The sequence below is a fragment of the Aethalodelphis obliquidens genome, unplaced genomic scaffold (genome assembly GCF_003676395.1).
Source record: "Aethalodelphis obliquidens isolate GAN/ISIS:26980383/991018 unplaced genomic scaffold, ASM367639v1 scaffold6, whole genome shotgun sequence".
In the NCBI taxonomy this organism is placed as follows: domain Eukaryota; kingdom Metazoa; phylum Chordata; class Mammalia; order Artiodactyla; family Delphinidae; genus Aethalodelphis; species Aethalodelphis obliquidens.
The window spans coordinates 39,779,887-39,805,587 of NW_020837950.1; the positions used below are offsets into that span (position 1 = coordinate 39,779,887).

Here is a 25,701-nt window from a genome sequence, read left to right on the forward strand (position 1 = left end):
CTCTGAGACGCGAGGACAGGAGACGCAGACCTGCAGGGTCCGCCCCTGCCTCTGGTGGACATGTCCTCCACGGGGGAGGCGTCCTGTCCGAGAGCCGTGTCCTAAGTGAAGGACAGCTTGGCAGGGCAGGCAGGCCTGTTCTAAAGTCTGACGGCCGGGGCCCCCCTCCAGGTCAGGCTTACCCGGCAAATCTCTTTAATCCCCAGCACTCAGGTTCCCGGAGGCTCGAAAGCCAAAGGTCCCGCGACCTTTATTGTTTCTCTAATGTCTCTCCCCCAGGGCTGTGGAGGCCCGAGGCCCCGTCGACTGGGGGGGGATGACAATGGGAAAGGGGGACTTCCCTCTTTGGTCGTGTGCATTTATTAAATTCCTCCCCAGAAGTGTGGCCCACTCACCGAGTACCCAGCGCTTTCCTTGTGTTATGCGGCGTCAGCCTCACCACGTCCCTGTGCGGGACCATTTTGTCCCCATCTGAGGCACACACACACGAAGCTCGTGAGAGCGGTTTGGCCTGTGCTCTGCTCCTAGGGAGGTGGGGCCCCAGGACCAAGCCCGTGACTGTTTACAGACCCTCATGGCCAAGGACTGACCCAGGGCGTTCCAGCCCCTTGTCGCCTGTGTTTCTCTTCTTAGGACGCCCTGGAGAGGACAATGGGGCGGGCACACGTGGCCAAAACAATCGAGTTCCTGAAGCTGCAGATCCGGGAGGAGACCAGATGCCGCCTGGCCGCCATCTCCCACAGCCTGGAGCTGCTGACCGTCGAGGGGAAGCTGTCGGGGCGGCAGAGGGAGGAGTTGCTGACCCAGCAGCACAAGGCCTTCTGGGAGGAGGCGGAGCGCTTCGGCAGGGGTGAGCGAGTGGGCCAGGCCTGGGCGCCCGGCACCCCGTGTGTGCTGCAGGCTGTGTGGGCCAGGGCTGGTGGCGGCACCTGCAGGCGTCGGGAGCAGCTCCCGTGAGGCTAGCACAGGCTGCCATCTCAGGTCACCTCCTCGGGTCCGGGATTGCCTGTTGCACATCGCCATCAGTGATTCAGGCTGCCAGAGGAGCACCCGGAACATGCAGAGGGCGAAGGAGGCGGGAACGCCCAGAAGCCCTGCATGTGGCCCGGGGCCCGGCTCAGCGGCAGGTGGGTGAGCGTGGACAGGGGTCAGTCATGTGGGGCAGGAGAGGGAACCCAGTGTGGCTGTTTCCCACACGTGCTGCTGCTCCCGGGCCGACCCTGGGAGATGGGCAGATCAGGGCTCAAGACATCAAGGGCACCTGGGAATTAGTCCAGGTCACACCGCTGGTGGGACCCGCAAGAGGAAACCCAGGTGCTTCACCTGCAGGAGGTGACCACGTGGAAAACTTTCTGTTGGCTGGAACTTTGGACCATGTAGAATCTGAATGCATCTGGCCTTGGGGGTCACCACACACAGTGGTCTGGGCTTTATCAGTGGGAAGCGAGTGGCTGGGATGGGATGGTGAAGCAGCCCCCTAGGTGGGGCTCTGTTGAATTTGGACAAGATGGGGGAGACAAGGAGACAGTCAGGGCTGGAGGGAGGAGTCTAGGCAGAGGGAGGACTCCGGTCTCTCCTGGCCACACTCTTTTCTTTGGTGCCAGAGGCTAAACAGATTCTCAGGTCAAACCTAAGGAAGTGTGCCTGCCTTAGGCCAAGTGCAGAAGGAGGTCTGACGTGTGTGTGTGTGTGTGTGTGTGTGTGTGTGTGGCGGTGGGGATGGTGTGAGATGCTGAAACCAACACTTCCGAGGACTGCAGACCTCTCGTCGCCAGGCCCTCACTTGCTTCAGCAGCTTCTTGCTCAGCATCTCCCCCAAAACCCAAGTGGACAGAATCTGACCAACCTCGTCCTTGGCGCTACTCCCAGGAGCCTTCTCTGGGGTCCCACGCTGCGTGTGCCCCCTCTTCCTCCCACCCCCCCGCCCTGCCACCGCCCCGGCCCTCATGCAGCATAATTTCTTCTCCTGCATTCCATGAACATCTTGAGAGCTGGGCTGGGTCCTGCTCACTGGTATACCCCAGTTCCTGGCCCTGTACTTGGCACACTGCTGGGGCCGAAAGACGCAGGTGGGCTGAAGGGTGGTTTTAGGCCCCGCCCCTCTCTCCCCAAGTTCACCTTCCCCTGCCACAGGGGGCCTTGCCCTTGGGTTCACCCTGCTTCTCTTCTGCTGATCTAATAACTCACCCTGGCAGTTTTTGAATCTCGACTCCAGTCTGACGTGTCACTATCTTCCTGAAGACTCAGGCTCTCTGTACCCTGTGTCACCTGTCCCTCCCTCTGCCACCTACCCCTCCCTCACACTCTTTTCTCCGGGAAAATACCCCTTTGTTTACTTCTTGGTCAGGTTCGCCGGCCGCCCTGCACAGCAATTACATGAAACCTCTTATGTTGCTCTGAGTCCTGGACCCCAGGGAGAGGGCCCTGAATGATAAAACCAGAATAAAAAGGGGACTTGCCCCAGAGTTTCTGACCCTCCACGTGCTGGCAGAAGCAGCCAGTGGAGGTTTCGCCGGGGGAGCAACCTTGTTTTATTTCAATTTCAGAGTTTGTCCAGCGAGGCAGAGACCTGGTCAAAGCGTCACTGGTTCACCAGGCAGAGGGGATGGCAAGGCTCACGCTGGCCCAGCAAAAGGAACAGAGGAGCTTCCTGGCCACGGCGCCGCAGACCACCGACCCCGAGGAGTTCCTCCAGGTGACCTGCTCCTGACTCGCTCCCACGTCCGCGGGCACAGCCGTCCCAGGGAGCCACGCGGGTTGATCAGGGTGGCAGGAGGGGGCTCGGCCCCCCGCTACTGCGCTTGGGAAGCCAGAGGCCTTGGCATTTGCCAGACGGGAGGTCTCTCCTCGCCTCCCACCTGTCAGCCCAGTCACCTTAGCCAGCTCCCTTGGGCTCTGCATCCCTAGCTTCCTGGTCTGTAAGCCAGTGGCTCGAGCAGCACCGCCCTCACTGGGACGATGGAAAGACGGTGGGAGGGGCCGTGGAGAGGGCTTCACACAGATGGCTCAGGGCGAGGGCCCAACCTGCGATGCAGACCAGCGTGCGATGTCCCCAGAGGGGACAGGCGTGTCCTGGATGTAAGGCAGGCTGTCACACAGGGATGGCCCCCCTCGCTGGGTCAGGTGGCAAGTCAGGGGAGGACCCTGCATGGGGGGCTGAGCAGGCAGGACCAGCGAGGTGGCCAAGGTAGCCAACGCTCGTGGTCTTGACTGGGAAAAAGACAAGGAGACCGGCTGGAGGGCAGGAAGCAAGGTGTCACCCTGCTTGAGGGATAGCAAGTGAGCTGGCGCCAGCACAGGCTGGAAGGACCAGGGCTTGCGGTTCGCAGGGAGAGAGCAGGACTCTGCCTCAGTTTCCCTGTTGGTGGAGGGGGGCGGGGATAGGCAGGGCTGCTTGTCAGTGGCGTCCCCCAGGGTTGGTAAGCATTTGGGTGCTGAGGCAGCAGGACCTGGGTTTAGATGCTGACTCTGCCGCTGTGTCTGAGCAACCTTGCTAACCCTCTGGTTTCCTCATCTGTGCAATGGGCATCATAGCACCGCCTTGCCGGGTTGTTAAGGCTCAGCCAGACCAGTAAGGGGCAGCCACGGCCTGACTGTGTCTCTGGGTCCTTCTCTCTTCGCTAGCATTTGCTTGTCTCAGCTCTGCCGAGGGGATGGCAGGACTGTAGCTGGGTCCAGGCTCAGGCCAGAGCCCAGACACGTGCCCTCCTTGGGGGCCGGCATGGTGGCGGCGGCTATACCCGAGTGAGAAGCCAGCGGCCAGAACAGAGGAGAGGTCTTCACGTCCCTGGTTCCCTGGTCCAGTGCCCTTCCCCACCCACAGAGCCTCCTCCCAGGGCCCACGCCTGGGGTTTCTGGGGCTTGTCATACCGTGGGGTGGGGGGCTGTTTCTGTCTTGAAGAAGATCCATTTGAAATGAGAGTGAAAAGATACGATTATACAGCAGTTTGTTACTCTGAGATTTCTAGGCCCTTCTCTCTGACATCACATTGCTCAGTGCAAGTCCTGAGTGTGGAGATGGTGACAGCGTCAGCTCTGCAGCCCAGGACTTCCGCACAGCCGGGACCTGGTGCTCAGGAAACATGGTGCTCAGGAAACATGGGACCACAGAGGGAAGGGTTGAGCGCACGCATGCATGCGTGCATGAAGGAATGAGGGAATAACTGAATGGACAAATGAATCAATGAACGATGGATGGAAGAACAAAGGAACACATAATTGAATGCACAAAGAAATGAATGAAGAACCAACAAATGAAAGAAAAGTCAAACGAATGAAGGAAAGAATGAATGAACACGTGAACGAATGGATGGATGGATGGATGATGGATACGAAAGAACAAATAATTGAATGAATGAACAAACAACAAAAAAGTGATTGAATGAACAAGGAACTGATGAATGAGCACGGCCTTTGGCACCACGTGCAGCCCCTCCCTCTCAGCTCCCCTCCCACTCTGCCCCCACCAAGGCCAGAGGGTTCTAACTGCCTGGTCTCTGTTGCTGTAGCTCCTTGAGCTGGGACTGGGTTGGCCCCCCACCTTCCTTCCAGGGACCCCTCCTTGTCCTTCAAGACTCAGCTTACTCATTTCCCCCATGGGGCCTCTTCCCCCACAGCTGCCCCCTAAGAGGAGTCCACCGTCCGTGGTTTCGCCTTGCGGTGCCTTCTGCCTGTGTCTGGGGCACCTGGCACACGCCTCCCCATCACTCTGCTGGGCTCCTTGAGGTCCATTGGTCAGAGCGGAGTCTGGCTGGCCACTGACCGCGCTGACCTCCAGTGGCCCTGCTTGTCCTTGGGCTCCACTGGGTGGGCCTCCCAGGGCCTGGATGGTGGTCCCCAGCAACTGAAATCAGAAAATGATGTCTGAGTGGCCAGGAGAGAAGGGTGACGGGGATGCTGGTCGCACCTTCTCCTGCTGGGTACACAGACAGAATCACAGTCTGTGGTTTTCCTGGAGGTCGGATTCACTGGTCCCGGCCTCAGCCACAACTCACAAGCCATGAAAGTCACATACATCCCTGTGCCTCAGTTTCCTTGTGTATAAGTTGGGGTGAACATCCTTCCAACCTGAGAGGCGGGGTCCGTTGAGGTTTTTCTGGGAAGAACATCAGCATTTTCCTTCTAGATTCAGCTCCCGTTTTACTCACAGGGTTTTCACGAGGTCCTGGAGAGGCAAAGGCTGAGTCGGAGTGACCTGGAGGAAGAGGAGGATGTCAGAGCCACCAAGTCTGTGGCCACGCTCTGCCAGGTATGTGGTTTCCAAGTGGGACTGGCAGGAAAACCTCAGGATCCGGGCATGTGTGAAAACCTCACGTCCTCCTGGGCAGGGGACCCCGAGACCCTCTTTGGCAGAAACCAGGGAGGGAGGTTGGCCCAGGTCACATCTGAAGCCCTTTCCATTTCTGAGGTGCTCGGGACCCTCACCTCCAAATGTCCCTAGAGGCAAAGGTCTTTGGAAGTCAGCTCACCCAGGATGAAAATAGGCCAGCGTTTGTGGGCGTCATGAGTGTGGAGCGGTGATGAGGAAGGAGGGTTGGGCTTGAAACGGAGGCCTGAGTTCCAGTGCTGGTGCCACCTCTTTCTCCCTGGGCAACCTCGTGCAGCTCTGGAATGACGGCTGGCTTTGAGATAACAGGAAGAGAGCACCCGAGCCCTCCAAAGCCAGAGGGGCTCCCGGGATATGGCAGTGACCGAGACAGGCAGAGCTCCTTGCCCCGGGCAGGACCCAGAGCTGCTGGGAAGGTGGAATGTGGCCCCGGTCAAGAAGGAAGGTCACAAGTGCCACCGTGGTGGGGAGCACCCTGGAGAAGGTTCACCTGGACCCAGAGTGCTTGTGTCTGCGTCCTGGCTCTCCTCCCTCCTCGCTGTGTGGCCTCCAGAACATTACTTGGCCTCTCTAGTTCTCAGTTTGCCCATCTGTGAAATGGGGCCAGTGATGCCCATCTTCATGGTGGTGGTGTGAACACCAAATGCACGTGAGGCCCTTGGACAGCAGCTTGCACCTGGGACATGCCCAGTCCAAATTGGCTGCCCTTACAACATCCCTGCTGACGGGTGCAAAGAGGAGGGTTGAGAGACATAGGGGTGAAGGTGAGGTCAAGGACTGCCATCTGCTGGAGGTGATGCCTGAGATGGGCTTTGAATCAGGAGGTGAGCTCCAAGTGGACCAGGAGTCAGGGGGCAGCCCAGACAGGACATGAGGAAGGACAGGGAGTGCAGCCCCGCGTCATGATGGCGACTGTGCGGGGTTCAGTGGTGTCTGAGTTTTCAGAGGCTGCCATAGCAAGTACCCCAGCCTGTGCCTTAAACACAGACATTTATTTTCTCACTGCTCTGGAGGCTGGAAGTCCAAGGTCAAGGTATCATCTAGGTTGGGTTCTAGTGAGGCCTCTCTTCCTGGCTTGGAAATGGCTGCCTTCTCACTGTGTCCTCGCGTGGCAGAGAGAGAGCTTGGGTGTCTCTTCCTCTTACAAGGACACCAGTCCTATCAGGTTAGGACCTCACCCTGTGACCTTTCTTAAGCTTCATTATCTCCTTAAAGGCCCTATCTCCAGATATAGTCACATTGGGGATTAGGGCTTTAGCATATGAATTTTGGAGGGACATAATTCAGTCCATAATAGTGTACCTCAAATTTCATGTCCACCAGGAACCTCAGAATGTGAACTTATGTGGAAATAGGGGGGCTTTGCAGATGTGATTAGTTAAGAAGAGATCATTCTGGATTAGCATGGGCCCTAAATCTAATGACTGGTGTCCTTATGAGAAAGTCATTGTGGAGACAGACACACAGGTAGGTGGCCGTGTGAAGACAGGCAGAGACTGGAGTGATGTGGCCACAAGCCAAGGAACACCTGGGGCCTCCAGAAGCCAGAAGGGGCAGGAAGGGTCCCTCCAGAACCTCCAGAGGTAGCTGACACATTGATTTCTGACTTCTGGCCTCTATAGCTGTGAGAGAATAGACTTCTGTAGTCTTGGCTACCCAGGAAGCTGATACCGGAGCCAGTCTTGTTCAGAGCCAGCCACTGTTGTAAGTGCTTTCTGAGTATTTGACCATTTTATCCTCATGAGAATCCTGTGAGGCAGAAACTGCATTTTCCTTCCTTCACAGATAAGGAACCAGGAAGGATTTTCTTGGGAAAAGTGCAGGGTGGGATTCAACTTGTCAAAGCCCCAGGCTCCCAGGCAGGAAAGGAACACCACCATGCCTGGGGGGAGTCAGGACTCAAATCCCTGGGCTGGGAGTGAGCACACTGAATTCCAGTCCCCTTCTGGGTACTAACATGCTGTGTGACCTTGAATTGGTTACATAATCTCTCTGTGCTGGCCCAACCATCCTGCTCGAGTCCTACAGCCAACAAGCAGAGAGATGGGATCTAAAGTAAGTCTCTCTAACCTCAGTGCTGATGTCCTCGCCGGGACCCATGCTGCTGAGCGTGGGCTGTGAATCCCGCAGTGAGGACAGGCTCTGGACTCAGATGGCCTGGGGTCCAGTCCCAGCCCAGCCATTGACCAGCTGTGTGGTCGGCAGCAGGTTATCTAACTTGTACCTCAGTTTCCTCTGATGCACAGCAGAGTCTGAGGACCGCTGCCTTGGGGGGATGGGGTGAGAGTCCAATGGACTTAAGACTCATGGGCAGATGCCATTGATGATGCGCCCACCTGAGCTCTTGTCCGGCAGGGGACAGTGTGTCCAGCAGGCTGACACTTCCTCCTTTGAGCTGCAGTTAGAATCTAAAGTCTTGGTCGACTAAATGCCACTTTCGTCCTCCACAAAGCAAGGATAGAACACTGAGCACTGCTACAGGGAGGAAATACATGTGGAAGCGCCGCGCCAGTCTCAGTGGGTGGCAGTGAATACATCATTTTCAGTAAAGATTTGATGATGCTGATGTGACCACAGCCTCACGCCCCAGCAACGTCCTTAGGATATTGTACACTTGGCTTACCGTTGCCAGCCCATTGAAGTTTGGGCCGAGGAAGTAAAGACGCCCTTGTTTCTAGCATCAGGAGAGCCCAGCAGGTGTGCGTGAGGGGTGGTGGCTGCTGGAGTCTCTGTCTTGGAAGCAGGCACTTGGAAATGCCCTGCATGAGGAGGGGTCAGCGGCAAGGTGAAGGGGGGCCAGCAGTTCTGTGCATCTGTGCAGGTCCTTCTGAAAGCAATGGCCCAAGGCCTGTGCCAGCTTCTCTTCCAGAGTCAGTGCAGAGCTCTTTCCTATGATTCACATCGTCATTGCACATCAGGCCCTCTGGTACCAGATAGCTTTGGTTTATTTTACATCCCTTAATTGTGGAAATCATTGCCTTGGGTATTGGAAACTGCTTTATCTGATATTTCCAAAAGGTGGAGATTGAAATCCTCTGGTGTGGTGGAAAGAAGCCAATTGGAAGATTGGAATGCTTGGCGAGGACATTCCCGGGTGGGCGCCCAACATTCCTGGGTGGGCGACCTTGGGCAAGAGCCTTAACTGCTCCAAGCCCATTTCCTTATCTGCGAGATGGAGACAGAGAGCCTGGTGACCATTATGGCGGCGCAGGAGGGCAGGGCTGAGGGCCTCACGTGGCAGGTGCTCAGTTAACACCTTCCCTTCTGCCCCGTCACTGAGCGTGTTGATCAGGAAACCTTGAGCCCAGGGGTGGTGAGCATGACTCTGGACCCGGGGCCTGGGGGAGAGTGTGGCTTCCTCGCCGACCGGCTGTAAGCTTGCGAGCCTGTTGGTTCATTCATTCAATGAATATTATCGAGCACTGCTTTGTGCAACCCACAGTCTCAGCACCGGGGCCTCAGCAGTGAACCAAACAGATAAAGGGCTTATTTTTGTGGAGCTGAAGAGACAGCAGCACATGTGGGGTTCCAGCAGCCGCCGCAGCAAGGAGGCCAGTGTGGCAGCTCTGGGGGAAGGGGAGACAGGTACGGGCTAAGGTCAGAGTCTTGTAGGGCCTTGCAGTCCATCCGAAGACGTTTGCATTGACTTCTGAGGGAGATGGGAAATTGCCGGCATGTTTTGAGTAGGGAGATGACTTGCCTTATGTTCCCAAGGATCCCTCTGGATTCTGTATGGCGGATGGACTGTAGGGGGCAGAAGTGGAAGCAGGGAGGCCTGGGGAGGCATCGCAGCGGTCCAGGCAAGAGATGCTGGGGGCCTGGGCCAGGATGGTGCGGGTGAGGATGGTGAGGAGGCCTGGGGTTGGGGTCTGTTTTGATGGTCAGTATCTGGGTCTCCTCTTAAAATGGGGATGGTCACTATCTGCGTCTTCATATGGCTCTTCAGAGGTTTGGATAAGTTCACACATGCTAAGCATATAGAATAGTGTGAGGCCCACAGTGAGCACTTAAATCTGTTATCATCGTCCTGGTTAGTATCACTCACCGTCTAAGCAGGTGTGTCTGCACATAATTCCCCCCTTTCTTTGGGCACTGATCACGATATTGTAGGCACGGCGGCTGTGAGATAAATTTGATCACCACCTAACGGTTCTCGGGCTGTAGAGAAAAGTGCATTTTTCTAAACTCCCACTGTCTCTTGGCCTCTAAACACACAGTGAATTCTCATTTTGACTAAGATGGATGCCACTAAATTACACGTCTCGGTGCCTTGTAGAGAGATTCCTGAAATGAGCCCAGAGTCTTCCTGATAACGACAGGCGCAGAGCTGAGTTTGCCACGGTTGCATCACAGGGTGCCCCGGAGACCTGCTTGTTTATTTGTTCATTTCTGACTGTCCTCCCCCTACTGTTTCTCCTGAAGGGCTCCTGGGGGAGTAGGGTGCTAACAGCCCTGCCAAGGTCAGCCGTCTCAGCTTCAGAGTCTCATGGGAAGTTAGGGCTGAGGAAACTAAGAGGAAAAGTGAAGCTCTGTCCTCAAAGAAGACAGGAATAATAATGGTAAGCACTCATGAAGTGTTTGGGAGTAGACCACCCTCGCTTCTGATACCAAATGCAGGTCCAGAGGTCCCCAAGACCACCCTCAGGTTCTTCATTTCTCTAGAAAGACTCATACTGAAAGCTGTTCTGCTCACGGTTATGGTTTATCACAGGAAAAGATACAGATTTAAGTCAGCCGAGAGAAGAGGCACATGGGCAGAGTCTAAAGTTCTAAATGCAAAGCTCCCAGGTATCCTGTCCTGGTGGCGTCATGGACAGTGCTAACTTCTCCTGGGAACAATGTGTGGCATTACACACTGAGCATTGCCATCCAGGGAAGCTCACCCAAGCCTTAGTGTCCACAGTTCTTACTGGGGCTCAGTCACATAGATGTGGTTGACCACCAATGTGGCTGACCTTAAGCCCCAGCCCCTCTAGAGGTGGAGCTGATGCCACATGGCCCAAGGGCCCCACCCTAAATTGCATCACTGGCATAGATTGTCTGAAGCTGCCCAAGGTTCCCAGGTAAATAGAGACCCTCTTATCAGGCAGGACATTCCAAGAACTTACAAGTCACTTCTCAAGAACCGTGGACCAAGGCCAGGCCTCTCTTTCAGCAAGGTCAGTTCTTCACTGCGCAGCACTGAAAGGTTAAAGTATTTTGTTCAAGGTCACACAGCTGGGGGCCTGGGTTGCAGGCCCAGGGCTGTAACCTTCAGGTGGGGAGAAGTGATTTGGTGGACAAGAGGAAGGCGGGGGTGTGGAGTCCTTGCTGGGAGGGCTGCGGTGTGTTCTGCAGAATCCAGCTGGGGATGACACATTACAGGCAATCAGGCAACACTGATGAGTAAATGAATGGGTGAATCAATGCATCAGTGAATATATCAATCAGCTGAAACATTGGCATCCTGAAGATGGTGTGTTATTGCTGATAGAACAAACTACCACAACTTAAACTTAAAAACAACTTAAAAACAACGAAAGTTATTACCTTACGTTTCTGGAGGTCAGAAGTCCAAAATGGGTTTTAGTGGGCTGACATGAAGGTATCGGCAGGGCTGGTTCCTTCTGGAGGCTCCAGGGAAGAATTCATGTCCTTGCCTTCTCCAGATTCTAGAGGTGCCTGCATTGCTTGGCTTGTGGCCTCTTCCTCCATCTCCAGGCCACAGCCATACTCTTCCTGCCTCTGCTTCCATCCTACATCTCCTTTCACTCTGACTGCCTGCCTCTCTCTTTCATTTACAAGGACCCTTATAATTATGTGGGACCCACCTAGATAACCCTGGATAATCTCATCTCAGGATCCTTGCTTTTCACTTAGTCCTTTCATCACATTCACAAAATCTCTGACTGTGTGGCACATTCAGAGGTTTCAGGGATTAAAACATGGCCATCTTGGGGAGCCATTATTTTGCCTATCACAGGTGGGAAACAGTAAGTTTCCAAAGAGTAGAAGAAACTAGGTTTGGAAGAAATACCAAAACAATGATTTGGGGGCAGTGTTCTATTGGAAGTAGATCTTGAGAAGGAAATTGACAAGTGTAGGCACCATACAGCTCCTGTCACTGGAAAGAGGATTTCCGTAGGTGCTACAGAGGGTGAGTCAATTCCATGGTCCTTTATCAAGGTTAAAGTGTGATAAATCATCACTAAGTATGACAAGTCTGAGGAAGATAGACTGGCATGCTTACATCTGCTTTACTGTAGCAAGCTACGGGAACGTGGCTTTTTGTTTTATTTTAGCAAGACTAGTAGAGTAATTCATTTATGTTTTCTTCATGTACAGAAGTAAAACTTGCCGGTGCCCTCAGGGTACCACATGCTACCTGATTATACCTCTCCCTCCTTCTAGTAATTTTCACAGTCAGCTCACCTCCCTGCAAAGAGTTGCAAAACTGCAAAGGAGAGAAGAGTCACCCAGGAATCAGACAGGCCAGGTTGTGGGCCTGATTCAGCTCTGTACCAGCTATGCGGCCTGGTCCATATCATTTAACCTCTCTGATGTAGGAATTCTTAGCTGCCTTCTTTTGTAGATTGGCCATATGAAAGAACCCACTTAATACCCCAGAATGCCACCCATAGCTCTCAGGATAAAGTCCAACATCCTTAACCTGGCCATGGTGACCACCCAGCCTGGCCAATGAAGTGCTCACGTGGTCTGACCCATGAGACCCATCTGACTTGGCCCAAAGGCCACCCTAGTCTGGTCCATGAGACCCACCCAACCTGGCCCATAAGGCCCCCTGACCTAGCCCACAAGGCTCATGTGACACAGCCCACTCACCACTTGTTTGGAGGCATGTCCCTTGCTCCCTGCCTTCCAGCCAACCTCAGACATCCCTCAGCTCCCCAAAGGTGGCCCAGTCCCTCCTGCCCCAGTGCCTTTGCATGTGCTCTTCTGCGGCCTGAAATACCATTCCCTCCATCCCCTCAGTTTGGCTTGTTCTCATCTTATCTCAGCTTACATGTCACTTCTTCGGGGAGCCCTTCTCTGACTCCCCCTCAGATCGGTTAGATTCCCTGGTCTGTCCCTAGGGCTCCCAGCCTCCCTGCCATCACACTTGCCGTAGGATATCGTGAGTTCCTGTGCAATGTCTGCCCCCTCACTGGGGGTGCCTTCTCTAAAGTCAGGGTCCACGTCAGCTTTGTTCCCCCGGCGGCCCTGGCACAGAGCCTTCCTGCAGTAGGTGCTCAAGAGACATTTGCAGGATGAACCCGTGAAGGCTGTGAGGATATGACACCTTTACACCAGAGCTTTCACCTTTAGGGCCCCTTCTGTCCGGTGTGGTATCACATGATTATGACCACAGTAATGCCGTGCAACAAGATACCTCAAAACCCTGTTGCTGAAAATGACAGTGATTTATCCCCAGGGTCTCTGCATCAGCTGGTGGTTGACTGATCTAGGCATGACTAACACAACTTGGCCACGCACACAACTGTCTCTACTCTTCCTAGGACCAGTGGGCTGGCCTGGGAATGTTCTCATAGCGATGACAGGGGTCTAGCCTCCAAACTAGCCCATTTCACCTCCACCTCATTCTGTTGACCAACGCAAGTCACATGACTGACCCGAAGTTAAAGGGTTGGGGAGGCGCTTCCCACTCCCTGTGCAAGGTTATGTGCAAAGGTTATGTGCAAGGTTATGTGGCAAAGGGCATGGCTCTGGGGGAGAGGAAGATCTGGAGCCACTGTGCCCATCCACGCACATGTCTCCTGTGTCGCATGTCCTCAGGAAGCAGGTATCATTTTCCTCCTCTGTTGGGTGAAGCCCCAGAGAGGAAGAGAGTTGCCCCTTGTCACACTGCTGGCAAGTGACCCAGTGCAGGTGGGTTCCCAGGCTCCTGACCCTTGATCCAACCTACTTCCAGTTTTGTGGGTTTTTTAACATCTTTATTGGAGTATAATTGCTTTACAATGGTGTGTTAGTTTCTGCTTTATAACAAAGTGAATCAGCTATACATATACATATATCCCCATATCCCCTCCCTCTTGTGTCTCCCTCGCTCCCTCCCTATCCCACCCTCTAGGTGGTCACAAAGCCTGGAGCTGATCTCCCTGTGCTATGCGGCTGCTTCCCACTAGCTATCTATGGACTTATATATAAGTCCATGCCACTCTCTCACTTCATCCCAGCTTCCCCTTCCCGTTTTTAAGAGACCCAGTTTCACCTGTGCTCTCAGCACTGCTCTGTCCCAGGATCCTGTGCACACCTCACTCTGAAGTAGTTAACTGTGCATCTTCAAAACTGTCAGGGTGTGGTCCCTGCAGAGGAACATTTCTGGTTCCTGTGATGAACCGGAAACTCACAGGGAGCCGGGCCATGTCCATGGGATCCTGGAAGTACATGTTTTATTCCCTGAGTCAGCACTCACCCTCATCAGTACACCTTCAGACCTGGCCACATCCGCGCCTTGTGTGCGCTCCTTCACGGGTGCAGGCTGCCAGGTCTTGACTCCTCCGCGTGGCATTGAGCTCCCTGCCCCCCGGAAGGCTGACCCCCTGCTGCTTCTCTGCTTCCACACATCCTGTGCTTCCGCCCACTGGTCCACCTGGCTTTCTCCCAAGGGCACCTGCCCACCTCTGCTGGGAACACCCCCTTCCCTTCCCTCTCTCCTCCCCACCCTGCAAGCAAATGGAAACACACACTGCCTTTTCTCCAAAATGCTCTGTTCTGGGAATGAAAATAGCAACAGGTAACATTTATTGAGAGCCACACGCCAACTTTCCCAACCTCTCTGGAATGAGAATAGCCGGCGTTTATGAAGCGTTCGCTCTGTGCTGTGTGCTGTATCTAATCCCTGGCAATCAGCCCTCAAGGCAGGTGCTGTCTTTACAGATGTAGCTCGCATCTTATTCCTTTTGCAGGTACGAAAACTGAGACTCCTTTTCAAAGGTTTCAGAACGTGTGCCCTTCCCCTGCCCCAGTGCTTTCTCTGCAAGAAGCCTGGAGAGGACACTGGATCCTCTGGGTCAGGCTGCAGAGGCAGAAACCTCAGTGAAGGACGAGTCAGGGTGAAATGCCGCCCTAGCTTGGGTTCTGTGTGCTTCTATTTGAGGAAAAGTGCAGGGCTGAGGCCCAGGGCCAGCCTCTGCCCTGACCAGTGTCCCCTGCTGTCCGACCCCTCACACACGCTGAGAGAGAAGAACACGGATTAATTCCTGTTCTATTTCAGGCACAGGATAAATCATCATTTCCCAAACGAAACGTGTCAGCGTTAAGTGGGAAGCCATGTGTTTCATGGCCTATCAGAGCACGTGCGATGACGCAGATGTGTCTGTCCAGGGAGCAGACAGAATCCAGCACATTTTTTATTAGAAAGAGCCTCGACTAATGGACCATGTAGCTTTTACAAAGTTCACCTTTCTTGAATTTGAAAACCGTGTATTTTTGCAGTTTGACCATCATGAACACAAAAGAAAAAGGTGTGTCTTAGTATCCCCAACTGCTGCTGTGGAAGGATAGATTCCAACATAGGAGAATCAATTTTTAAAATCTGTCTCCTAGCAGAAAATTGGGATTTCCAGAGGCTGGAAGAAAATGTAAATCACTCCCATCTTATTAAACCATTTTTATTGTGAAATGTAATAGACACAAATAAATGGATAACATGTAACCTTATGGATTAACAAATGACTATTAAAAACACCCATCTATGTAACACATAACCTTATGGATTAACAAATGACTATTAAAAACACCCATCTATGTAACCCCCATCCAGATCAAGAAAGAGATCATAACCAGGACCTCTGAAGCCCCCTCACACCTCCTCCCAATCCCAATCCACTCCCTGCTCACAAAACAATATTAAGAAAAATTAATAAGACCTAAATAAATGTAAAGATATACCATGTTTCTGGATTGGAAGATTTGATATTGTCAAGATGTTCATCCTCACCAAGTTGATCTATAAATTCAAAATGTTAATCAAATTGGTGGCTACTAGTTATGGAGGATATGGACTGAAGCTACACACACACATAGCCCAACAATTCCACTCCTTGGCATATGCCCAAGAGAAGCAAGCACACATGTGTATCAAACGGCATCCACGAGAAAGTTCATGTCAGCAGAATGTGTGATAGTCTAAAATAAGAGGCCACACACATGTCCCTCAACAGTAGAACGGATAAATGGTGGTGTATTTATACAGTGAAACACTACAGACCAGTGAGGAAGAATGAACTACAGCTACACACGACAGCACAGAGGAATCTCACAAGGACATAGAAAGTTGAGACACACAAACCTAACATGCTATATGATTCCATTTACATAAAATCAGGACCTTTGTAGTTTCTACCCTCAGGTATAATGTTTGCTATAGTTTTTTCCTTTTTCAGATTGAGGAAGTTTCCTTCCATTTCCTATTTTGCTAAGAGTGTTTCTTCTGCATGGAAATTAAATTTTGTGAAGTACTTTTTTCTTCATTTACTCACATAATCATCTTGATGCTTTCCAGCTTTATTTTGTTAATGTGACAAATTGCATCGATTTGGGTAATGCCATTAAGTGCGTACAAATTTAGAACCTTTACATCTTTCTGGTGAATTAAACCTTTTGGTGCTATGAGCTGATCCCCTTTCTCTCTAGAAGAGCTTTTTTCTTAAAAACTATTTCATCTACTTTTTTAAAAAAAATTATTTGTTTTTATTTTTGGCTGCGTTGGGTCTTCGTTGCTGTGCACGGGCTTTCTCTAGTTGCGGTGAGCGGGGGCTACTCTTTGTTGCGGTGCACAGGCTTCTCATTGTGGTGGCTTCTCTTGCTGTGGAGCACGGGCTCTAGGTGCACAGGCTTCAGTAGTTGTGGCACGTGGGCTTTAGAGCACAGGCTCAGTATTTATAGCACGCAGGCTTAGTTGCTCTGTGGTATGTGGGATCCTCGAGGGCCAGGGATCGAACTCGTGTCCCCTGCATTGGCAGGCAGATTCTTAACCACCGTGCCACCAGGGAAGCCCTTTATCTACTATTAATGTCACAAAAAGTGACCCTGTGTTTATTAGGTGCTGCTTATTCTCTCATCCATTCTTTGTTAAAAAAAATTACCTAAGAGCATCATGGTTAGATCATGGGTGCAGGAGCCTGACCACCAGGGCCCTGTGTGTGAACTTATGCAATTTATTTAACCTCTCTTTTACATGTACAGATAAAGCCTCAGTTTCCTCATCTGTAAATTTCTTTCATCAGTTTTGAGAGATTTCTCAGCCATTATCACTTCAAGTATGACTACTGCCTGGACTCTCCCTTCTTTCCTTTGGGGACTCCAATTAAACATTTTGGACTTTCTCACTGTATCTTTTAGCCTTTATCTTCTCCTCCATATTTTCCATCCCTTAGTCTCTCTTTACTTTGTTCTGGATTTTCTCCTGATCTTTCTTCCAGTACTAATTCTCTCTCCAGCTGCATCTAAACTGCAATGAAACCTATACATTGGGTTCATATTATTGAGCAGTGTTCGTCAATTCTAGAAGTTCTGACTTTTTTTTAAACTAAGTAACGTTACTTTTTATAATTTCTAGCTCTTTGCTTTAAGGTTTAAGGGTGGCTTTTAACGTCATGAGCATGGTAAGCATCAATCCTTTAAAGTCCTTGTCTTCTAATTACACTCTCTGGACTACCCGTGGGTTTGTTTTTCATGCCTGTAGTTTGTGTAGGTCTTCGGTCATATTCTTATCTCCTTGTTTACCTGTTTATTTTTTCCTCATATGCCTTGTCTCAGATTTGTACATATATTGGTGAAAATATTTTCAAGCATGCAGTGAGGCTCTCCTCCCGCAGAGAGGATTTTCCTTTGCTTCTGCCCAATGACTGGGCCTCTGATGATTCAGAGTCATGTTAATTCAAGGTCTGGACTTGAAATATGCTGGGTCACCCACAGGACCAGACTGCAGGTTGCCATCTGTTTAAACCAGTCAGATCTGGTTTCCTTCCATTTCAATCATGTATCTCTGGTGCTGCTTTTTGGGTTCCAGCCCTAGGTGTGGAATGGTTTACGAGGCCCCAACCCATATGAGCTGTGAACTCCACCTTCTGTCCCTTCGACTGCTTGAGGCTGTCAGAGGTCCATCAGCTGTGCAGCCATCTCCCCTGGATTGACCTACACCCCTTAGGTAAACACAGCCCAAGGGTTGGGCACACTTCTCTGACTGCATCTTCGCCCGACCTTGGGCACCACACCCTTCACTACCTTGTTAGCTCTTTCGGACTTTTATGATGATTTAATAAACATTTTGTCCAGCTTTTTAAAAAAATTCATCTTCAGTGAGAGAAATGGGTTCAAATTACCTGGTTGGCCACTCTCGGAAGCAGGATCTCTAAATCTTTTAAAAAGGTGTGGGTCCCTTGTGCCCCTGTCATGGTCACTTTATTACAAACAAAGTTCAGCTTGGCCATGAACTTTTTAAAACATGGCATTCATTGGGTTTTGTTAACACTGATTTGAGTTAAATTTAACTTATATTCATTGAGCACACCAAGTATGACTTCAGTACATCAGAAGAGGTGCTGAGAATTTTTTTTTCCAAAGATAACCAATTATCCTTGTAGCATACAGGTTAAGAGCATGAGTCCAATAGTCCAACAGCCAGGACCCAACCTCTACAAATGTCCAGTTACTTATCTTCTCTGGGTCTTAGTTTCCTCATCTGTAAAATAATGGTAATTATAATAACATCTTCATTGGACTGTTAGAAGGATGAATGGGATTATACAAGAAAAGTGTTTATGACACTCTCTGGCACATGGTAAGAATTCATAATTATTAACAATTATTATTACCTGATATTTGCCAGGTGCTTTTCTAGGCCCTATAGATGCTAAAGTAATAAGACTTTATTCGTAAAAAACCCTGTGGTCGGCATACATATGGAATCTAAAAGAAAAAAAAAGTTTCTGAAGAACGTAGGGGCAGGACAGGAATAAAGATGCAGATGTAGAGAATGGACTTGAGGACACAGGGAGGGGGAAGGGTAAGCTGGGATGAAGTGAGAGAGTGGCATGGACTTATATATACTACCTAATGTAAAAGAGATAGCTAGTGGGAAGCAGCCACATAGCACAGGGAGATCAGCTCCATGCTTTGTGACCACCTAGAGGGGTGGGATAGGGCGGGTGGGAGGGAGATGCAAGAGGGAGGAGATATGGAGATATATGTATATGTATAACTGATTCACTTTTTTATAAAGCAGAAACTAACACACCATTGTAAAGCAATTATACTCTAATAAAGATGTTAAAAAAACAAACAAACAAAAAAAACAACCCTGTGGTCGGGAGGCCTTCCCAGAAGAGGAGACCTCAAATTGAGTTTGGAACATGTGAGGGGAGTTCCTAGATGGAGAAGGGGAAATGGGCATTCTGCATCATGTTGGTGTGTGATGCATTCAGAAACTGCAGTCAGGTGCTTAGTCTAGGAGGGTGTGAGACGTGGGTGCAGATCTGAGTATGATGCAGCCTCTGCTCTTGGGAAGTTGTGGCCCAAGAAGAATGACAGATAAACTGTAGTTTTGATGCCCTGGTGGGGCTAACCAACGAGCTGCAGGAGCCCAGGGTGAGAAATGTCCATGTTAGTCTGAGTGGCCCAGGCAAGGCTTCACAGAGAAGGGATTATTTTGCAGGGGTTTTGCAGGGTGAAGAGGAGTCCATTTCAGATGTGAAAGTGCCTGGAGGTGGGGAGAAGGGGAGAGGCTTTAAAAAGCATCCATATAATGAAACATGCAACGAGATGCCATTTATGTGAAGTAACACACACACCAAAAGCCACATTTATGGGCATCATATATAGTGGAAGTATAGAAATATAAATTGGAGACAGAGATGCCGAATTCGTGGGGATGGCTATCTCTGAGGACACTGGGAGGGAGGGGAAAAGAATTGCAGAGCGAACTTAAAGGAGTCCAACTTAACCTGTAAGGTTTAGTGTTTTTAGTCTGAAACAAAAAGGAAAACTGAGTGGTGGATTCAGAGATGTTTAATGTATTATTATCTACAGGTTTTTGTTTTTCACAATTAAAAAGAGTTTTAGAAAGAGAATGGAGTGGGGGAGGTGGGATGAAGGTAACAGAATGGTGAGAAATGAGGCAGCCCCTGAAGTCCTGCTAGGCAGGTCTGATTGCGATGGGAAGAGAGGTCTTCCAGGTTATTTGAGCTGGAATTGAAGGATCTATGCTTGTGCAAATAACTCGCCTAAGTGTGGAGGGTGGAGGGAGGCAGGGAGACCAGTGAGGGGTCGTGAAAATAATCTGGATGGAGGTTTAGAGGAAACGCCAGTGATTAAGGGCTCATTGGGTCAAAAGCGCAGGCCTGGCACTTGACAGGGTGAGGGTGAGAGGGCTGGAAGGCAGTGGGTGTTTCCCAAGACTGAGTGTGTTTGTGTGTGTGTGTGCGTGCACGCGCCTGTGTGTGATTTGAGAGCTCCCTTCGCTGGATTTCCTCTGTGTCCTGCGTGAAACACTCAGCCCTGCCCTGGGTGAGAGCCTGACACGTAGCTGCGTCGTGTGGCTCTCGGCTTCAGGAGCTGTATCGCAGCACCATGGAAACGTTCCAGAAGTTTGTGGACGTCCTGTTCCTCCAGACGCTCCCCTGTGTGACTGACCTCTCCCAGGCAGAGTGTGAATACCTGAGGCAGGAGGCCCAGGAGAACGCGGCCCAGCAGCTGGAGAAGTTGGATCGCTTCCGGAGTCAGCAGTGGAAACTCTTCCAAGATCTCCTGGAGCAAGAAAAGCAGGTGCAGCATTTTGTAAAACTGGGTCTGGAGTCTGCCTTTTTTCTAAACTTCTGAAGAATAATGGGGGATTTCCATCTCTGAGTATCCCCTAGTGCCTATGCTAGATGCTTTACCAAGATTCTGGTTGCCAACCTTTCACAATGGGGAGAGGGGGAGAAGACAGCAAGAGCCCTCCTCTCCCAGGATAGGAGGTCAGTAGATGATGCCTTCGGTTAATCCAACAAGAAGGGCAGCAAAGCCTTCTTTAGAATAATAGAAATAAACGACAGAGAGCGGTTCTTCAAGGGAGTGGACTGGTTGGGGGGAGGAGCTGCACACACGGGACTCCTGTTTCTCAATGAAAGTCTATTTCATTAAAACCATGTATATATGTGGTAGACAGAATAATGTCCCCACATCCTCATCCCCAGGACCTGTGAATATGTTACCTAACAGGGCAAAGGGACCTGATTGCGTGCAATCAAAGTAAGGATCTGGGATGTAAAGATTATCCTGGATTATCTGAGTGGCCCAGTGTGATCACAAGGGTTCTTTTAAAAGGGAAGGAGGAGGGTCAGAGTCAGAGGAGATGTGAGGACCTAAGCAGAGGCTAGAGTGATGTGCGCGTCGGCCAAGGAATGCGAGAGGCCTCGAGAAGCTGGGAGAGGCGAGGAACAGACTCCCCCAGGGTCTCCAGAAGGAACTCAGCCCTGTTCCCTTCATTTCAGACTTCTGCCCTCCAGAACTGTAAGATACTAAATTTGTGTCATTTGAGGCCACAGCGTTTGTGGCCATGTGTTACGATAGCTATGTAAACTAATATACCTCAATTTTATTTTTAAAGAATTAAGTGTTTTGGGTTTTTTTTTTGCGGTACGCGGGCCTCTCACTGTTGTGGCCTCTCCCGTTGCGGAGCACAGGCTCCGGACGCGCAGGCTCAGCGGCCATGGCTCACGGGCCCAGCCGCTCTGCTGCATGTGGGATCTTCCCGGACCGGGGCACGAACCCGTGTCCCCTGCGTCGGCAGGCGGACTCTCAACCACTGCGCCACCAGGGAAGCCCTCAAATTTCTAAATGAAAACGCCTACATTTCCTTTCTCTCTTGCTTTCCTGCATGCTAGAGGCTGTAAAACTAACATGCTCGATATCCCAGCATCTAGAAGTGGCCGCGTGCAGTTCTAGCCTATGAGAGAAGGTATGGTACCTGCACAAGGCTTCTGTTCCCTAATACAGAGGCCAAGTGTTGCTAGGAGACATCCTCCTCTTCAGTGTTCCCTGTTCTTTGTGCCCAGAGCAGGTACAGGAGGACTGGAGGTATGCTGGCCTTCCTTTGACTTAGAGGCAGGATTCAGGAGGGTGGGGCAGAAAGGCGGACTGTCTCAGCCCTGGACTGCCTACCCCAAGGTGCTCGTTATGAGAAACACCCTGTCTTCTTACATTGAGTGTTCAGTTAGGTACAAAAGACCGCTCAACTGATGCAACCAACAGAGGTTTTCTAAAGCAACTAATGGGAGCTGTCCAAAATACCAATAAATAAAGGGAAGCATCATGGGGCCATTTCCAGCCAGGGACGAGCATAGGGCCTAGTTTCCTGCCTGTCCAATTTATTAGACCTCCTTCTAATTAATTTCAATCCGCCGTCAGCTGCATTGTGTTGTCCTGTCACTGGTACCTTGCAGTCTCCTCGATATGGCTGTAGGCTCCTGGAGGACAGCAACCCTGCTTTTCATATTTCACTTCCTTAATCAAAGCCCAGTAGCTGGGATATAGCAAATGCTCAGGAAAACTTGGCTGCATTTCCAGCAACAATAGTGCAGCTTTGGAAATTATCACAGGGTCACCAAGGGTAAATGAAGCTGAATTCCTCTGATTCTTACCAATCCTGGGCCCCAGACCACATAATTTACCATCTCCGGGGAAAGAGGGGAGAAACCTGGGCCTCAGCAGTTTGGAAAGATCACCAGATAAGTCTGATGTGCCTCTGATGTCGGCTCCCAAATGGGGATCAGGCCTTGTAGAGACAGTTGTGATCTGAAGACAGGCGTCTAATGTTGGAAGCTGAATGCCTGGGTTTGAACCAGAGCAACCCCGTTAATGGGCTGGGTGACTCTTGCCGGTCACCTGGCAGATTTCCCACAACTCTGCTTTTGCACAGCTCACTAAATTTCTCTGAACCTCAGCTTTCATGTGAAAAATAGGGATCAAAATACCCAACAGGGTTGCTGCGAGATAATGCAGGTTAAGACCCTTCACGCAGTATCTGTTCAATTGCTTAATGACTGACACTGAAAAAATCTAGAACTTCATTTCTGATAAATTATTAGGCAAACAGCCATGATTCATCTAAAAACCTCTAGTTATGAGCCTTAAGTTACTTTACGCAGATGTCAGACAATGCATCGCTTCTGGTTTTTATTTTTTATTTATTTACTTTGTGAGCATATACATGCGTGTGAGTATTCCTTTGCTTGTGCAGAAGTATTTCAAGAGGAGTTCTGCATGCAAGAAGCAAGCAGAAGTTAATGACCTCATCAACTGATTAAATATGTATGACCCAAGTCTGTTTTCTCAAAGTTTGGATGTCAAAATTAATTTACTAATTGATTGTTTAATTGCCTTAAATTACCACATTTAGAGATCCAGATTCTCTCTCACTTGCCATATTTCCTTGTTGATGACAAAAATGAGATGAACTTTCTGTGGTCAAGATGAATATTTAGTCATGAGATGAAAAGGCCAACAAAACTATTCCTGGAAAATCTCACACACACCCAGACTATGAAATGCATTTTCCATTTATTTTCTATCCAAGAGGCCTTGGTGATTTCATATCCTGTTACTCAGAGAAGTTGTTAAATGTTGTGGAGTTTGTCAGTCACACAATTGGAACAGGTTGTAGAATGGCGGTTCTCAAAATGTGATCCGTTCTAATGCAGGTTTGTGGGCTTCTCCCCAGTCTGCTGAGAGCAAGCCCTCTGGTCTCCCTGAATCTACGGCCCCTTGTGGTCTATTCTCAACCTCCAACCAGAGTGATACTTTCACTTAAAACTTTTTTTTCTCTTCCATTTTATTAAAAAATTTTTTTTTCTCTTCCGTTTTATTAAAAACATTTTTTTCTCTTCCATTTTTACCGAGATGTAATTGACATTATAGCACTGTGTAAGTTTAAGGTGTACAGCATAATGATTTGACTTCCATTCATCATGAAATGATGACCACAGTAGGTTTAGTGAACACCCATCATCTCCTATAGATACAAATTCAAAGAAATAGAAAAAAATATTTTTTCCTTGTGGTGTGAGGATTTACTCTCTTAGCAATTTTCATACAGAACATAGAGCAGTGTTCATTATACTTGCCATGTTGTACATTACATCCCTGGTACTTATTTATCTTACAAGTGGAAGTTTATACCTTTTGACTATTTTTATCCAATTCCTCCTCCTCCTTCTCCGGTAACCACAAATCTGATCTCTTTTTCTATGGGTTTGTTTGTTTCTTGTTTGTTTTTGAAATATAAATGACCTCAACACTACGTTGGTTCCTGTTACACAACACAGTGATTCAATGTGTCTATACATTTCAAAATTATCACCATGATATGTCTAGTTATGACATGTCACCATACAAAGATATTAAATAATTATTGACTGTATTACCCACAATTCATACCCCTGACTCATTTATTTTGTAACTGAAGTTTGTGTCTCTTAACCTCCCTCACCTATTTCTCTCCTCCCCCCTCCCCCCTCCCCTCTGGCAAGCACCTGTTTGTTCTCTGTGTCTCTCTCTTTTGTTACGTTTGTTCATTTGTTTTTAAAAATCCACATAGAAGTGAAATCATACAGTATTTGTGTTTCTCTGTCTGACTTACTTCACTTAGCATAATAGCCTCTAGGTCTGTCCATATTGTCACAAATGGCAAGATTTCATTCTTTTTTATGGCTGGGTAGTATTCCATTGTATATACCACATCTTCTTTATCCATTCATCTATCAACGGGCACGAGTTTGCTCCCATATCTTGACTATTGTAAATAATTCTGCAATGAACATAGAGGTGTGGATATCTTTTCTAATTAGTGTTTTAATTTTCTTCGAATAAACACCCAGGAGTGGTATTGCTGCCTTATATGGTAGTTCTGTTTTTAATATTTTGAGGAATTTCCATACTGTCTTCCATATTGGCTGCACCAATTTACATTCCCACCAACAGTATATAAGGGTTCCCTTTTCTTCACATCCTCGTCAAAACTTATTTGTTGTCTTTTTGATAATAGCATTCTGACAGACATAAGATGATACCTTATTGTGGTTTTGATTTGCATTTCCCTGACGACTGGTGATGTTGAGCATCTTTTCATGTGCCTGTTGGCCATCTGTATGTCTTCTTTGGGAAAACGTCTATTCAGATACTCTGCCCAACTTTTAATTGGGTTGTTTGTGTTTTTGATGTTGAGTTGTATGAGTTCTTTGGATATGAACCCCTTATAGGATACATCATTTGCAAATATCTTCTCCCGTTCAATAGGCAGCCTTTCCGTTTTGTTGATAGTTTCCTTCACTGTGCAAAATCTTTTCAGTTTGATTTAGTCCTGTTTGTTTATTTTTGCTTTTGTTTCCCTTGCCTGAGGAGACATATCCAAAAAAATCTTACTAAGACCACTGGAAGGTGAGGCTGGCCTTGGGGCTAGTGCTGGACCACCGGTGGGCGGAGCCAGGTCCCGGGACCTCTGGCTGCAGGGTCCTGGGGGTCCTAGAGTTGGTGTTGGACCACTGGTGGGCAGGGTAGGGTCCTGGGCCAGCTGGAGGCTCTCAGGGGTCCTAAGGCCGTTGGCCTACTGGTGGGTAGGGCTGTGTCCCTGCCCGGTTAGCAGCTTGGCTTGAGGTGTCCCAGTACTGGTGCCGACAGGCTGGTGGGTAGGCTGGATCCCTGCGCTAATGAACCAGAGGGAGGCTTCCGAAAGGACGCTTACCAGCACCAGGGTCCTTGTGGTAGAATGAGCTCCCGGAAATGGCTGCTGCCGGCATCTGTGCCCCCAGGGGGAGCGCCAATTGCCTCCTGCCTCTCTGGGAGGCTCTCCAAGATCAGCAGGTGGGTCTGACCCAGCCTTCTTTCAAATTACTGCTTCTGCCCTGGGTCCTGGACCTTGTGAGATTTTGTGCGTACCCTTTAAGGATGGCTCTCTATTTCCCATGGTCCTTTGGCTCTCCCGAAAACATAAGCCCCACTGACCTTCAAAGCCAAATGCTCTGGGGGTTCATCTTCCCAATGCAGGACCCCTGGGCTGGGGAGCCTGATGGACCTCGGACCCCTTACTCCTTGGGGAGAACCACTGCAGTTGGAATTATTCTACTGTTTGTGGGTCACCCACCTGGAATTATGGAACTTGACTTTACCGTGACTCTGTCCCTCCTACCCATCTCTTTGTGGTCCCTTCTTTATACCTCTAGGTGTAATTTTTTTTCTGCTAGTCTTCAGGTCTTTCTCATCAATAGTTGCTCTGTAAATAGTCATTTTGATGTGCCGTGGGAGGAGGTGAGCTCAGGGTCTTCCTATTCTGCCATCTTGGCCAGTCACTGCTCCAGAGGGAGCATATCATATGCCATTCTTTTTTTTTTTTTTTTTTG

General features: G+C 49.8%; 1 protein-coding gene across 5 annotated transcripts in view; it reads left to right on the forward strand.

Annotated features, from left to right (window-relative positions):
• Positions 1-25,701, forward strand: part of EVC (EvC ciliary complex subunit 1) — an 83,968-nt gene that overhangs the window by 36,757 nt on the left and 21,510 nt on the right. For 4 of the 5 annotated variants that reach the window (XM_027103389.1, XM_027103390.1, XM_027103393.1 and 1 more), the window contains 4 exons: positions 634-850; positions 2,547-2,695; positions 5,150-5,248; positions 19,880-20,092. In XM_027103389.1, the coding sequence (XP_026959190.1) occupies positions 634-850; positions 2,547-2,695; positions 5,150-5,248; positions 19,880-20,092 (678 nt within the window). The remainder of the gene's footprint in view (positions 1-633; positions 851-2,546; positions 2,696-5,149; positions 5,249-19,879; positions 20,093-25,701) is intronic. The other variant, XM_027103392.1, reaches the window with a different exon arrangement.